Source organism: Fukomys damarensis, unplaced genomic scaffold, assembly GCF_012274545.1.
Source record: "Fukomys damarensis isolate Sample0158 unplaced genomic scaffold, DMR_v1.0_HiC HiC_scaffold_35, whole genome shotgun sequence".
NCBI classification, from domain to species: Eukaryota; Metazoa; Chordata; class Mammalia; order Rodentia; family Bathyergidae; genus Fukomys; species Fukomys damarensis.
Genome location: NW_022900947.1, coordinates 2,840,116 through 2,852,501, shown reverse-complemented (window position 1 = coordinate 2,852,501; position 12,386 = coordinate 2,840,116). Strand labels below are relative to the sequence as shown.

The 12,386-nt window shown below is 62.8% G+C and overlaps 2 protein-coding genes across 5 annotated transcripts in view; one reads left to right on the top strand and one right to left on the bottom strand.

The window, feature by feature from the left end:
• Positions 1–3,299, top strand: part of Sorcs2 (sortilin related VPS10 domain containing receptor 2) — a gene marked incomplete at its 5' end in the record, with an annotated part of 302,786 nt that extends 299,487 nt beyond the window's left edge. Inside the window, 4 exons of the mRNA XM_019210263.1 lie at positions 505–599; positions 1,098–1,204; positions 2,417–2,472; positions 2,845–3,299. Of these exons, the coding sequence (XP_019065808.1) occupies positions 505–599; positions 1,098–1,204; positions 2,417–2,472; positions 2,845–2,976 (390 nt within the window). The remainder of the gene's footprint in view (positions 1–504; positions 600–1,097; positions 1,205–2,416; positions 2,473–2,844) is intronic.
• Positions 3,300–6,624: 3,325 nt separating this feature from the next.
• The window catches only part of Afap1 (actin filament associated protein 1), a 90,485-nt gene continuing 84,723 nt past the window's right edge, over positions 6,625–12,386 (bottom strand). For 3 of the 4 annotated variants that reach the window (XM_010641779.2, XM_010641782.2, XM_010641780.1), the window contains 3 exons: positions 12,136–12,326; positions 10,611–10,775; positions 6,625–9,806 (listed from right to left, as the gene is read on the bottom strand). In XM_010641779.2, coding sequence (XP_010640081.1) covers positions 9,780–9,806; positions 10,611–10,775; positions 12,136–12,326 — 383 coding nt within the window. In that variant the 3' untranslated portion in view covers positions 6,625–9,779. The remainder of the gene's footprint in view (positions 9,807–10,610; positions 10,776–12,135; positions 12,327–12,386) is intronic. The other variant, XR_783791.2, reaches the window with a different exon arrangement.

The window sequence follows — 12,386 nt, the reverse complement described above, 5'->3', positions numbered from 1 at the left end:
CCTGAGGCTGGGACCCCTGGGGTCGTGGGAGGGAACCCGGGACTGACGGGCCACTGGAGGGCCGGTCACGCTGACCTCACCTGGACGGGGGCCTGGGAAGCATCCCTGCCACACGCTGTCCCCTCCCGCTGAGCCCCCTGCAGGGCCCATCTGCCGCCCCGAGGGGACCCTCTCTGTGTGCCAGTCTGAGCCAAGAACGCTGCCCCGAGACCCCGGGTCCTCTCCTGCCCCCTGTGCACTGCTGGTCCTGGTTGCAGTCATGATGCATGTGCCTGCCATGTGGGACAGTGGTCCCACTGCTGGAACACAGGGCTCACTCAGCTACCCAGGCAGCACCTCCACAGCCTGTCTCCACCTTTCTGACTTGGCTGCAGCCACAGAGGCGGCCTGAGGTGCTCTGAGTCTGTCACAGGGCCTCAGCTGTGCTGGAGGATCCAGAGGATTTCCCTGAGGAGGGGATTTCTCAGTGGGACCCTGAAGGATGAATATGAGTTTGCTACATAGAGGGACTGCAGTAGGATCCAGGCTGTGGCCTTTCTTGATTGCCAAATTCATGGAGGCCCTGGCTTCCCGAGAGCCCTACCTGGGTATTCCTGCAGGTACCTCAAATTCAGATCACCCTACAAAGCCCCTCCTGAGTGAAGGACACAGCCCTCCACCAAGTGCCCAACCAGAAATGCCCCTTCCCATCTGCTCCCTCCCTGCAGCCACACAACCATCAAGGGACCCCCCAGGCCAGCGGGGGGTGGGGACATCAGAGCCCAGGCCTCTGGTCCCGAGTCCGCATTGGGCCATCTGGTGGGCCTCTGGGCCCCCAAAACCCACCTGGGTTTGGAGCCCTCCAGGGGTGGGAGCCCAGACCCCTTGCTCCTAGGCCTGAGTCTCTGTCCCCCACTGCCATGCCTGGACCTGAGTGCGGCCTTGCGTGAGGCCGGTGTCCGCCGCCTGAGCTCTGGGCCTGCACAGTGAAAGGGGCCGGCAGGACCCCAGGCAGCTCCGAGTACCCAGGTCGCTCTCCCAGCTGCCGGCCATGGAAGGCAGAGGAGCAGCAGCGCGGCTTCTGGGGGAGGGCTGAGCCGAGTGCCCTGTGCCCGCAGGAAACGCCCAGGCAGGACGGTGTACGCGCAGATGCACAATGAGAAGGAGCAGGAGATGACAAGCCCCGTGAGCCACGGCGAGGACGTGCCGGGCGCCGCCGTGCAGGGTGAGGCTGGCCGCAGGGGCTGGGGGCGCCGGGCTCGGCCTTGCAGAGGCAGGGAGGCCGGGCCTCCTCAGGGAGCCCAGCCCTGCCCCCTGGATCCCAGGGCACCGAGTGTTCACACGCGTGTGTCGCACAGGCGCACATGGCACTCACAGCTCACACAGCGTCCTCACCTCCGTCCCTCTCCCCCCGGCCCTGCCCGGGAGGCAGCGCCGTCCAACCACGCGGCTCGAAGCCTCTGTACCCGGCAGTCAGCACCGGCGGCCCCTCTGTGGCTGGGTCCCCACAGCGTGGCCAGCAAACTGCGGGCAGCCGGGGAAGTGGCCTCCACAGCACTTGGCTTCAGGCTCACACCCTGCTGGCGGGCCGAGGTGCCCCCGATGCTACCCTGGGGAGAAACACAGGTGCCGCCCTTGCTGAAAGGTGGCACCGACCAGGCTGGCTGCCCACCTCTGCCTCCCAGCAAGTGGGGAAGGGACTTGGGCTGGAGACATGTGGGTGTGCGCCCCCTGCGGGCCTCCATGGGTCCTACGCACCTCAGAGGCCCTGAGATCCCTGCTAGGATGGAGTAGGGAGGCCCCTCCTGCAGGCAGGGTCACAGCCCACGGGGACCCAGGAAGTGGGCTTGGCTGATAAGCCCCTAAAATAACCAGGCATGAGCACAGGAGGTCAGCCGCAGTGGGCCTTCTGAAGACCTCCGCGGTGACCTTGCTTTCCGGGTGGTGGCTCAGGGTACGACGAGGGACTTGCCGGGAACCCTCTTGGGCAGCCTGGCTCCTCTCTGGACCCGGCCATGCCAGGCACTGCGCCTCTCCACAGCTTGGGGGCACCCCGCAGAACAACTCTGGGCCCACGCGCTCCCTGTGGCCTGGGCCCCCATGAGCAGTCTCTGAGGTGCCCTGCCACCCTCTCTCCCCGCAGCAGCCCCTGCCAGAAGGGGGCGCAGCTGCAGCCCTTCCCAGGCCCCCTTGCTGCCTGCTGCAGGTCAGTGCCGGGCTTCACCGGTCAGCTCTCCCTCGGGTCCACTGCTTGTGTGGGCACTGGGCGCAACCCTGTTCAGTCACCCCACAGTCTGCCCCCACCATACAGCACAGGCTGCAGGAGCCGTGGTGCCCACTACACACTGCTGGCCTGATGTGCGGTGGAGGCCAACACTCTGGCCTGCTTTGGCCCCTCCCCAGCTCATGCTCATGGCCACACCTCTTCTGTTCCTAGGCAACCACTCCGGCGTGGTCCTGAGCATCAACTCCCGCGAGATGCACAGTTACCTGGTGAGCTGATGCCGCGCTCCTCCGCCGCCCCCAGGGGCGCAGACCACTCCTGCAGCCCGAGCTTGTCCCAGACCTGCCCAGAGGCCCCCTCCGCGGCTCCCCCACGGGACGGGCGCCCCTCCCTCTTCAGCCCACACCCACCCAGGCCACGGGACGCTCAGGGAGCCGATCCCACCACCCTGGACAGGCCTCGGTGGGCCCGCACACAGCTGTCCTGACCTCTCCCTCCCGCCCCCTGAGCTCCAGCGGCCGTGGGCTGGGCCACCTCCTCGCCTCTGCCTCTGTCCCTCCTCTGCAACCGCGGATGATGTAAATTCTTCTCTAGGCAGCGGTTCTCACCGGGGCTCCCTTTATCTTTCTTTGTACGGCCAGGCAGTCACCGTCTGGGTGGCTCTGTCAACCACATTCTCAAGAACCCCCTTTCCAGAGCACCCAGCGCTTCCCATCTGGTGTCCCCGGTGTCCCCTGCGGGTTTGGGGGCCCGGTGAAAGGACCCCTGCCTGAAGTTCCCACTCCCGCCAGCAGGCGGTGCCCTCCTGAAGCCTGGCTGTCCAGCCTGAGCTGCGAAGAGCCAGCTAACCAGGAAAGGGGCTAGTGCACCCGGGCACCCAGGTCTCTGCACAGCTCACAGCTGGGGTGCCCGTAGAACCCAGCTAGGATGGGGGCAGAGCTGAGGGCCCCAGGAGCAGGCCCCTCTTGGTGAAAGAGGGGCAGCTTTCCCAAGGTCGTGGCAAGATTGTGGCAAGGGTGGCCCCAGAACCAGCTCCCTGCCCCCCAAGCAGGACACTTCCGCTGCTCAGGCTGCTGGGCAGGGACACAGACAGCGGGACTTCACCTTTTGCCTTGGAGTCAGCATCTTCCCCGTCCGCTCCCCGCTTCTTCGCCTCTTCCTTCTCCCCTTCCTTCCCAACCCCCTCTCCAGCCAGGGCCTCTGGTAGCTGTGCCAGGGCCCAGGCTAGTACCTGGCTGGCATCTGTTTTCCCGAGGAAGAGGCGTGGCCTGTTAGTGGGTGCCCGGGACCACGATCTCACCGGGCAGTGCCTGGGCACTGCGCCTTTGCCTTGTGGGGGCCCTTGGAACCAGGCCGGGTCCAGACGGGACTCAGGGACAGCGGGCACTCAGCTGGTGGGGGGCAGCCCGGTGCACCAACGCCTCCCCACCACTGCCCACCCTGGGTGGCCTCCCTGTGGGCGTCCTCCGTGGGGAGGGGCCACTGGGACTTGGGGACCCCGCCCTGGACCGCCCACCTGTCCCCTGCCAGGTGGAGGGGGGACCTGCCTCCTGCTGGCCACCCCGCCTGTCCTGCCTGAGCGTGGGACCCCCGAGCACAGATCGGTCCTCCCACTGCGCGGGCCAGCCCTAGTTACCGTGTCCCTTGTATTTTGTCAGGGTCTCTGCTCCGAACATCTTGGGCGGTGGCCCCAGGACCCTGTCGTCCCTGTCTCCTTAACCATAGAGGCGATCACTGTACATCTGTGGCCTCACAGGTGGTCAGGGAGGGGCCCTGGGCCCTGGGCTCAGGCAGGAACTCGGTGCCAGGGAATGCGGCAACCCCAGGGGTGGCCAGAACGTCCCCACCAGTGGGGTCATACTCGGCATCTGCGTATAACAGACATGAGCAGCCTTTCTTACTTTTCCTTTTTAAAGATCAATAAATCATTTGTGATGCCTTTAACAAAGATTAAACGGATACAATCAGCTTCTGCCTTATCATGAAGGTCCTTTCTACATCTTCTCCACGCACCCTACCATGCAGGGGACTCCGGGGAGCCCCCGAGGCAGGTCCCTGGATGGAGTGGGGATGAAAGGGAGGTGGGGTAGAGGTGACGCCCTATGCACACACACACACTTGCTTACACACCACCTCCAACCGCCAGGACTCGCTCCTGGTGGGCAACACCAGAAGCTCAGGACGGTCTGGTGGCCCCAGGGCCTTTGAACTTGAGCAGACCCTGGGCTGCCTGGGCTGGGACCTGTGGTGACTCAGAGCTCTTGACCTTGAAGGAGATCTCAGACCAGGGTGGGCACGTGGTGGCCACACAGGCCCAGCAAGGCCCCTGACCCAGCCTGGAGCCAAAGGCAGTGTAGGTGGAGTTGGCACTGAACCTGTGTGGGGGACCTGCATGGGATCCACCTTTGACAGGTGACTCAGCCACCAGGGCCAGCAGGGAAACTCTAAGGGCATGGGGGCGGGTCCCCGAGACAGCATCCCTCACTTTTAGGGGCTCCTGCAGCCCACCCCACGACACTGTTTGAAGACAGTAGCCCCACCCCCCGCCTGCCCCTGGCTGTCACTGTGTGGACACCGATTCCAAACCTGTCGACACCGGCCTCAGGGAAGGCTGCTCGGGGCTGCACACAGGCGCTGTGCACGTGGGAACCTGGGCTTGCTGCCCTGCCCTGGTCGCTGCCGTCCTCCCTGCACTGCATTCTGGCCCTGGCCCTCCTCCTGTACCAGTGCAGGCTCCCGTTGGGGTGACCGTACTGCTCTGTCCCGCTGCAGCTGTGAGGTGCACGCTCCTGCCTCTGCCGGCAATGGCAGCCGCGCCCACCCTCAGACCCTGATGAGACAGCTGGAACCACGCAGCTGAGTAGGGCCAGGCATGGCTGTGTCCCTTGGCCCTGAGTGGTAGGTGACAGCCTGGGCCAGGCACCTTCCCCTGCCCAGCACCTGCTCGGCCTGCAGTGAGCGCAGGCGCCAGGCGGCACTGGCTGGCGCCATCTCACAGGCAGCGGGCAGCAGCCCCGAGTGCAGTGGGGCCCCCAGGTTAGGCCCAAACGTCCAGCCCGACCGTGCCTGCCAGCGGGGTGATGAGGAGATGGGGTTGCAGTGTGGGTGGCTGCACTCTGCCTGCCGCGTGCCAGGCCCGATGCTGGCACCACCACCTCCATGACCGCGCTGGCAGCGGCGCGGCTCTGGGATCAGCACCGTGGCCCAAGTCCAGGCCGAGGGCAGGGCATGGAGCCGGTGAGGGGAGAGGGACACCAGCCAGGCGCCCGCGGAAAGGTCACTTGGGCTCTGGGGTGGAGCCCTGGTGCCCGGCAGCCTTAGCAGGGATGAAGGTGGGGCCGAAGGTGGTGCAGGGTGGGCTGTGGGCTGGGCAGAGAGCCAGCATGGGACAGTAGGGGCCCTCGGGCTGGCGTCCTTGTGACGGGGCGCCCACTAGGTCCACAGAGTGAGCCATAAGTGGGTGCAGCGGTGGGAGGAGAGCGGAGAAGGGAGGAGGGCGGAGGAGGGCGGTGGCGGCAGTGCAGCACCTGAGCCCAGGGACCAGCTTCCCAGGGAGGTCCTTGGGAAACCACGGGGTGACCAGAAGCCAGGAAGGAGCCTGGCATTTACCTGGGCAGGGAGAGGGGAGAAGGGGCGCACGGGGAGGATACCAGCTGTCCCGGCACCTCCCCTCCCCACCTTCTGACTCACCATCCTTCCTGTCCCTGTGCCCCATCTCCAGCCACACTTGGATGCGCACCTTTGCCCAAGTGGCCCACTCCCCTCCCCCACCTCTGTGCCTGCTGTTTACTTGGACTGGAATGTCTTCCCCACCTCTCTCCTTGTTGGACTCCTATTTAAACCCCATAGCCCTGCTCAAGTTACTCCACCATGCTGCAAACCCTACCCAGTGGCCTCAAAGCTAGCTGCTCCCTCTCCTAACACCCCAGAAGTCACCACAGTCCTCCCACTGGCAATCTGTCAGTCTTCCTGGCTTGCCCGGCTCCCTGGGCAGAGGTGAGCCTGTGGCAGGTGCACAGATGTTTCCAGTTGCAGGCTAAAAAGCTCTTGAACTGTCATGGCTTCTCCATGGTGAGCGCCCTACCCCTGACCTCTGACCCCACCCCGAGACCTCCGACCCCACCCCCGTGACCTCTGACCCCACCCCGTGACCAAGAGGCCCTGCAGCGACTTCCGTGTGCAGGGCAAGCCAGGGCAGCAGGGCAGCAGGACACCAGGCCCGGTTGGATCATTTTATTAACAATAAGCGCGCATTGTCGCGCCACAGGCGCCAGTCAAAGGCTACACCGCGGAGGACAGAAGGAAATTGACCTCCGACCCCACCCCCGTGACCTCTGACCCCACCCCGTGACCAAGAGGCCCTGCAGCGACTTCCGTGTGCAGGGCAAGCCAGGGCAGCAGGGCAGCAGGACACCAGGCCCGGTTGGATCATTTTATTAACAATAAGCGCGCATTGTCGCGCCACAGGCGCCAGTCAAAGGCTACACCGCGGAGGACAGAAGGAAATTCAGTCCGAAGGCGGAGGATTCAAGTGAAGCTGTCCCAGAGGGGTCACTGCAAGTCTCTTTCCCAAAGTCTCTTTTCTACTTTGTGACTTAAATACAGACAGCGAAGACATTTATAGTCATTTCAAACGGGCACGAACAACATATTTAATTTTTAAAAAAGCTTTCCTGTTTGCCTGTTTCTTTCAAAGAGAATGTTAAATATGACTTTAGTTTTTAAAAAATACAATAAGGCAATAATTACATTGTTAATATGGAAACCTTTTACAATGTATGGCCAAGGGCAATTCATCCTGGATATCTAGAATGTAAAAGCTGATGTTAAAGTGTAAAGCGAGTATTTCCTTTCTTGTTAGAAAATCAATTGAGAGGGTGATCTTATTGAAAACACCTTTGGTCCCTAAGAGTTGTGATCTGAAGATCCTGTGGGGAAACTCCGAGCTGCGAGGTGGGCCTTTCCGGGCCACTGTGATCGCAGCAGCAGAGGGGGCAAGGAGCCCCTGGGGGGGCTGGGCACCCCACACGCACACGCTAGTCTTTTATGTGTGGTTTATTTCACAGTATGTACCTGGCCCACCGCGGGGTTGATAAAAACAGAGCAACAACAGGACCAGGAGTGACCTGCTGAAAATCTCATGCTGCATTTGAAATGATCTTTCCCGTTAAAAATCATTGTAGGAAAAAAAAAGAGGAAGGCAACGGTTTGTCATTTTAGTGTTGCCACAGCCTTAGTGGGAGCGTGCCGGACGTGCAGGGGAGCCCCCCAAGCCCCCTGGAGCCGCAGAGCCGCCCTGGGGACCAGCACCGTCCCCGGGGTCAGGGCATCCTTGAAGTGGGAACCCCAGCCAGCTGGGTGGGTGTGGTTATTTAGAGACAGCCGGATCCTGGTGCAGGCAGGGAGGGCCCTGGGCTCCCGGAAGGCTCTGGATGGCTGTGCTGGCCCCGGCTGGCTGCAGGGTGCTGACTCTCGAGGCGGGTGACAGCTAGGCCAACCCTGTCAAAGTGGGTGCTAGTGAGTCCTGTGACAGCGCGGCCCTACGTGGGGGTTGGTCTGGGAGCTAAAACCACAGGACACAGTGGAGGGGCTCTGCAGGCGGTGCCATCCCACTCACCTCTGCCAGGAGCAGAAGCCCAGGGAGGGACCCAGTGCCTCACAGTGGCAGGAAGGGCTGAGCCCCAAGCCCGGCCTCCATCCCCTCGGTGAGCCACACTCTGTGAGCACAGCTGCCTGTGAAGGTGACGGGTGATGCTTTAAAGACCCTGGACCCGGGCAGCCTGCCCTGTACCCTGCAGCCCTCCGCCACCTGCCTGGCCCCAGCACAGGGGTGCCTGTGCCATCCCTGGCCGGGGTCACTGCTGGGATATGCTCTGGGAGGGTGACCAAACGAGATCAGCCTCAGAATTGGGCAGGATGTCCGTGTGTCTAATATGTACAGGTATAAATTAAAGCTATACTTACGGGACATATACAAATAAATAACTTAACTTTGAAGCAAATGCTTTAAACTGACTTTCTGGTCGAATCCGAGAACATCAGAGCCCACAGGGCCCAGGACCTGTGTCGGGAGCTTGCTTTCCTCCAGGCCACTGCAGATGCCCCGGGAACCTTTGCCGCCTCCTCCGAAGACTGCTGGTGACAAGCACAGGCGACAATTCCTGGGTGTCTACCTAGGCCTGAGGCTGGCGCCTCTCCTCTCAGGAGCAACCTGAAACTAGCGGCACCCTCTCGGCCGAGCAGCTGCCCTCAGACTGGCCCACAAGCCTGGCTTCGTGGATTTTATTAGACCCAAAGACAGCAAAAAAAAATCTCCAGTCTATAAATTTCTTCCCTTTACAAAAATGTAGTTTCCTATGGAATGAAGTGGCCGCAGCTCCCTGTGACAGAGGGAGACCACCCCTGAGGGAGGGCGGCGCTGGGGACAGTAGGGGGGCGCTTTGTGCCAGGGGAGAGCACCTTGGCTGGGGACAAAAGGCGCGTGGCGGGTACGGTGCTGTCCCTTCCTCGCTGGGGCCACGTCTTCCCTGACAGCGCCTCTGGAGGCCCGGGCAGGCTCACTGTGCATCTGGTGCTGCAGGAGTCCCGCACAGGGGCAGCGGTGCCAGCCTCGGTGGACAGAGGGGCTACCCTCGCAGGCCAGCTCTGGTTCCTCAGTTCCCAGACTCTGCCTCCTGCTGTTCCGGGCCGGCTCCAGCCCCACGGCCCACAGACGTCCTGCAGGTGGACCTCGGGCCAGCAGCACTGCGGCATGTGAGGGGCCGGGCCTGAGCAGCGCCATGGCGGGGAGCAGTGGGAGGGATGGGCCCCAGGCTGGGCACAGTGCACTAGGAAAATAAAGCACCCCACTGCCTGGCAGCAGCAGCACAGATACCTAACAAAATAGGACATGGGCCTGAAGACGTTAGAGGGAAGGGAAACATGGCAGGGACATTTTAAAAAACAATGGCACCTTTTCACGGCCTGGAGACAGAAGTGTCCAAAAGAAAGAAATAATTAGAAGGTAGAAATGGCTTCACAGCACAAGGCTCTCGTGTCTTTCCCTCTGAAGGGTGCAGAAGTGGATGGGGTGCTGGACACAGTGCCCACGCCGGCCCCACTTCGGCCACAGAAGCCAACCTCGCGTGGTCACTGATGATCCTGACACTGCACGCCCAAACGGGGACACCAGACACGAGAAGGCAGGGCCTGGGAGCTGCTCCAGGTCCAGCCAGGCTCCTGCGGGCCCGGGGTCTCTGTCTGTCCATCTGCTGCCTGTTGGCTGGGGTGGGGCAGTCGTTCAGCTGGTTGGGGAGATGCAGCTGGTCCATCCGCCTAGGAATCTGTCACAACACTCACCATTCCTTTCTGTTTGTTTTTGAACAAGAAAAATTAGAAGCTAAAGTCTTACAGTAAACTTTTCAAAAGGGCACCGTCCTACAGTAGGAAGGACACGCGGGCAGATGGGCGAGGGTGGCAGGGCAGAGCTTGGCTGCAGAGCCGCGGACGTCCTGTGTGGGCCACCCTGGGGAGCACCTGTCGCAGACGGGGAGCCGGGCGGGGTGCAGTCTGCCTGGGGCTGGGGCCGCCTCCCTTCCTATGTCCCGTTCTTCAGTTCCCACTCCTGGAGAAAGGAGAGCTGTGTAAATCCCAAGGCCAGGGCCTGGTGGGCAGGGCAGCACCACCCGCGAGTCTCCAGGACCAAAGAGGGTGGGCGCTGGGCCTCCACAGAAGCAGGACGGGGGTGCCGCCAAAGCACAGGGACCCGGCAAGCCCACTTCTGGTATTCATCCCGCCCAGACAGAGACAAGGCTAGAACTTTTTCCAGGAACACCCTAGAGGAGCAGTCTGACGGGTCTGCAGTGCACTGATGTTTCAGGGTCAAAGGCCGGGTCCCTGTCCCTAGTCCCAGAAATCTGGACACCTGCTCAAGCTCACTCTGTGAGGCTGCGCGTCGGATCCCGTCTAGAGGGAAAGGTGGCTGCCACCAGGCTTCCGGAACGTTCTACACGCGGTTTTCTCCCTCCTGTGCTGTGTGCCCCTGCAGCTAGCTGTGGGTGACATGGCTGGGAACTACCTGCTCAGAGAGGCCAGAGCTCCTGTGGCTAACAGGGCAGAGCATCTCAGTGTGCCATCAAGGACTGCCTGGCGCGGAGCTGGCAGGTTCCTGATGGTGACCCAGGGGTCAGGTATGTGGGGCCGGGTATAGGGCTGGGGGGGGAGAAAAGTGCATTCCTCAGCTTTTAATTCTTTTCAGAAGAATTACAGCTCTTAAGCAGTGGAAAGGACCAAGGGCCACCTGCCCGATGTCCACTCTGCCAAGAAGACCAGCCCGGGACAGGAGCCCGGAAACCCGGTCTTGAGAGATGGGCCGACACAGCGGGAACCCGGCGGACACTCAGACGCCCTGGCCGGGCCGGGGCCTCACCTTGGCCTTCCGCAGCACGTGACCCCGGCAGGGCGAGCTGCCTGTGGCCGGAGGGCTCTTCCTCAGGACGGCGGCGCTGTTCACAGGCAGAGGCCCCTCAGCGTCACTTGTGTCGCAGCTGGAGACCGGCGAGTTCTCCAGAGTCCGATGCCGGAACACAGGGGACTGTGGGTGGGAGAAGCGGCTCTGGAGAACTGCAGGAGGCGGGGCCTGGTGGGAGGTGGCTCTGGGGTGTGGCCCGGAAGGGTGAATTCTTGTCCCCAGCTCCCTCCTTCCTGGATGCCCGAGGAGGAGCTTCCTCCACCCGCTCCCCTCTGCCGCGCTGCTTCTGCCTTGGAGACAGCCAGCCGTGGCCTGAACCCTCTGGGTGAACCAAGCTAAACCTCTCCCCCTTTAAATCGTGGGCGTCCTAGCTGCAGGGAACTTGACTAATGCGCCAGCTCGGGGACCCGGTCACAGAGCACAGAGCAGACAGTGATGAGGGTGCCTGACACTCTAGTCCCCTGGGCACGTGCTGGGAGGAGCTTCTGGAGGGCTTGGAGAAGAGCAGCCTGGGGCCTCAGCCACCACGGCGCTACCTGTGGCTTCTGGAGGAATCAGACTTGGAGAAACGTCCCGGCAGCCTGCAGCACCCCCTAGTGGAGTCTCCAAGAACTGAGCCCTCCCTGTGGGTACGACACATGCACTGCACAGGGTCTAGTGTTAGAACAGAGCTCTTGTCCCCCACGGGGCGCCCTGACCAAGGTCCCCAAGCACAGCTCTCCTCAGCTCCAATGGAGCTTCCCTAAGAAATGCTCCCAAGGGCACAGCAGACTGGGGGAGCAGGTGCTGCGTTGGTGACAGCCCAGATCTCCAGCACGCCACTGGCACTGGAGGACGAACACCCAGCAGGCCGCTCTGCTGAGGACATGCTCTGCCCCCAGCGACCAGAGGACAGTGACCGTGTCCTCGGAGAGGCCCGTGGAGGACAGGAGCCTGCAAAGCCAGCATGGCAGCCCAGGCCTTCAGGGGCCTAAAAGGTGTGGGGTGAGCAGGAGAGGCTGAGAGGGACAGGGACCCGGGAGCTTGGGTCACTGCAGGAGGAGCCAGCAGGAGCCATGCAAGAGGCTCCTGGAGTCCGAGAGGGGAGAGCCGGAGGCGCCCGCCAGGTCAGGGAGCGGGTAACCAGGCTGCTGAGAGGACTACTGTCCCCGAGTGTCCTGGGGCAGGGCAGGGAGATGTGCAGGACACCAGGCAGCCACTGGAGGGGACGCAGGCTGAGGCGGAATGAGCTCAAGATGGAGCAAGCTGGAGACTAAAGCCAGGGAAGAGGCACAGGGGCAGAAGACAGCGGGACCCTGGGTGGAGGCGTGGCACAGTCCCCACTGTCAGGAAACCACGCCGAGGGCTCTGGACACAGCCTCAGCCCCTGGCCTGTGACTCAGATGCGAGGCAGCCGAGGCCACAGTGCGGCGGAGCCACGCAATGGGCACGCGGTGGCTGGGATCCACAGACGCGGGCCCCTGTGCACGGGCAGGACGCTCACCTGCGGGCTGGACGTCCCTGACTTGGGCTCGATGGCCAGCCCCAGGGTGACGCCGCCGGCCAGGGCTCTCTTCAGGCTCTCCGTCACCTCGGTCAGCTCCAGCTCCAGGCTCACGCGCTCCGCCTCCCGCCGCTTGCACTCCTCCTCCAGCTTCCTCAGCTTCTCCTCCAGCACCACCTGGGTCTTCCTGCCTGAAGGCACAGACGGCACTGGCGTCTCGGCAGCACCCGTGGGTCCGCGACCCAGCCCGG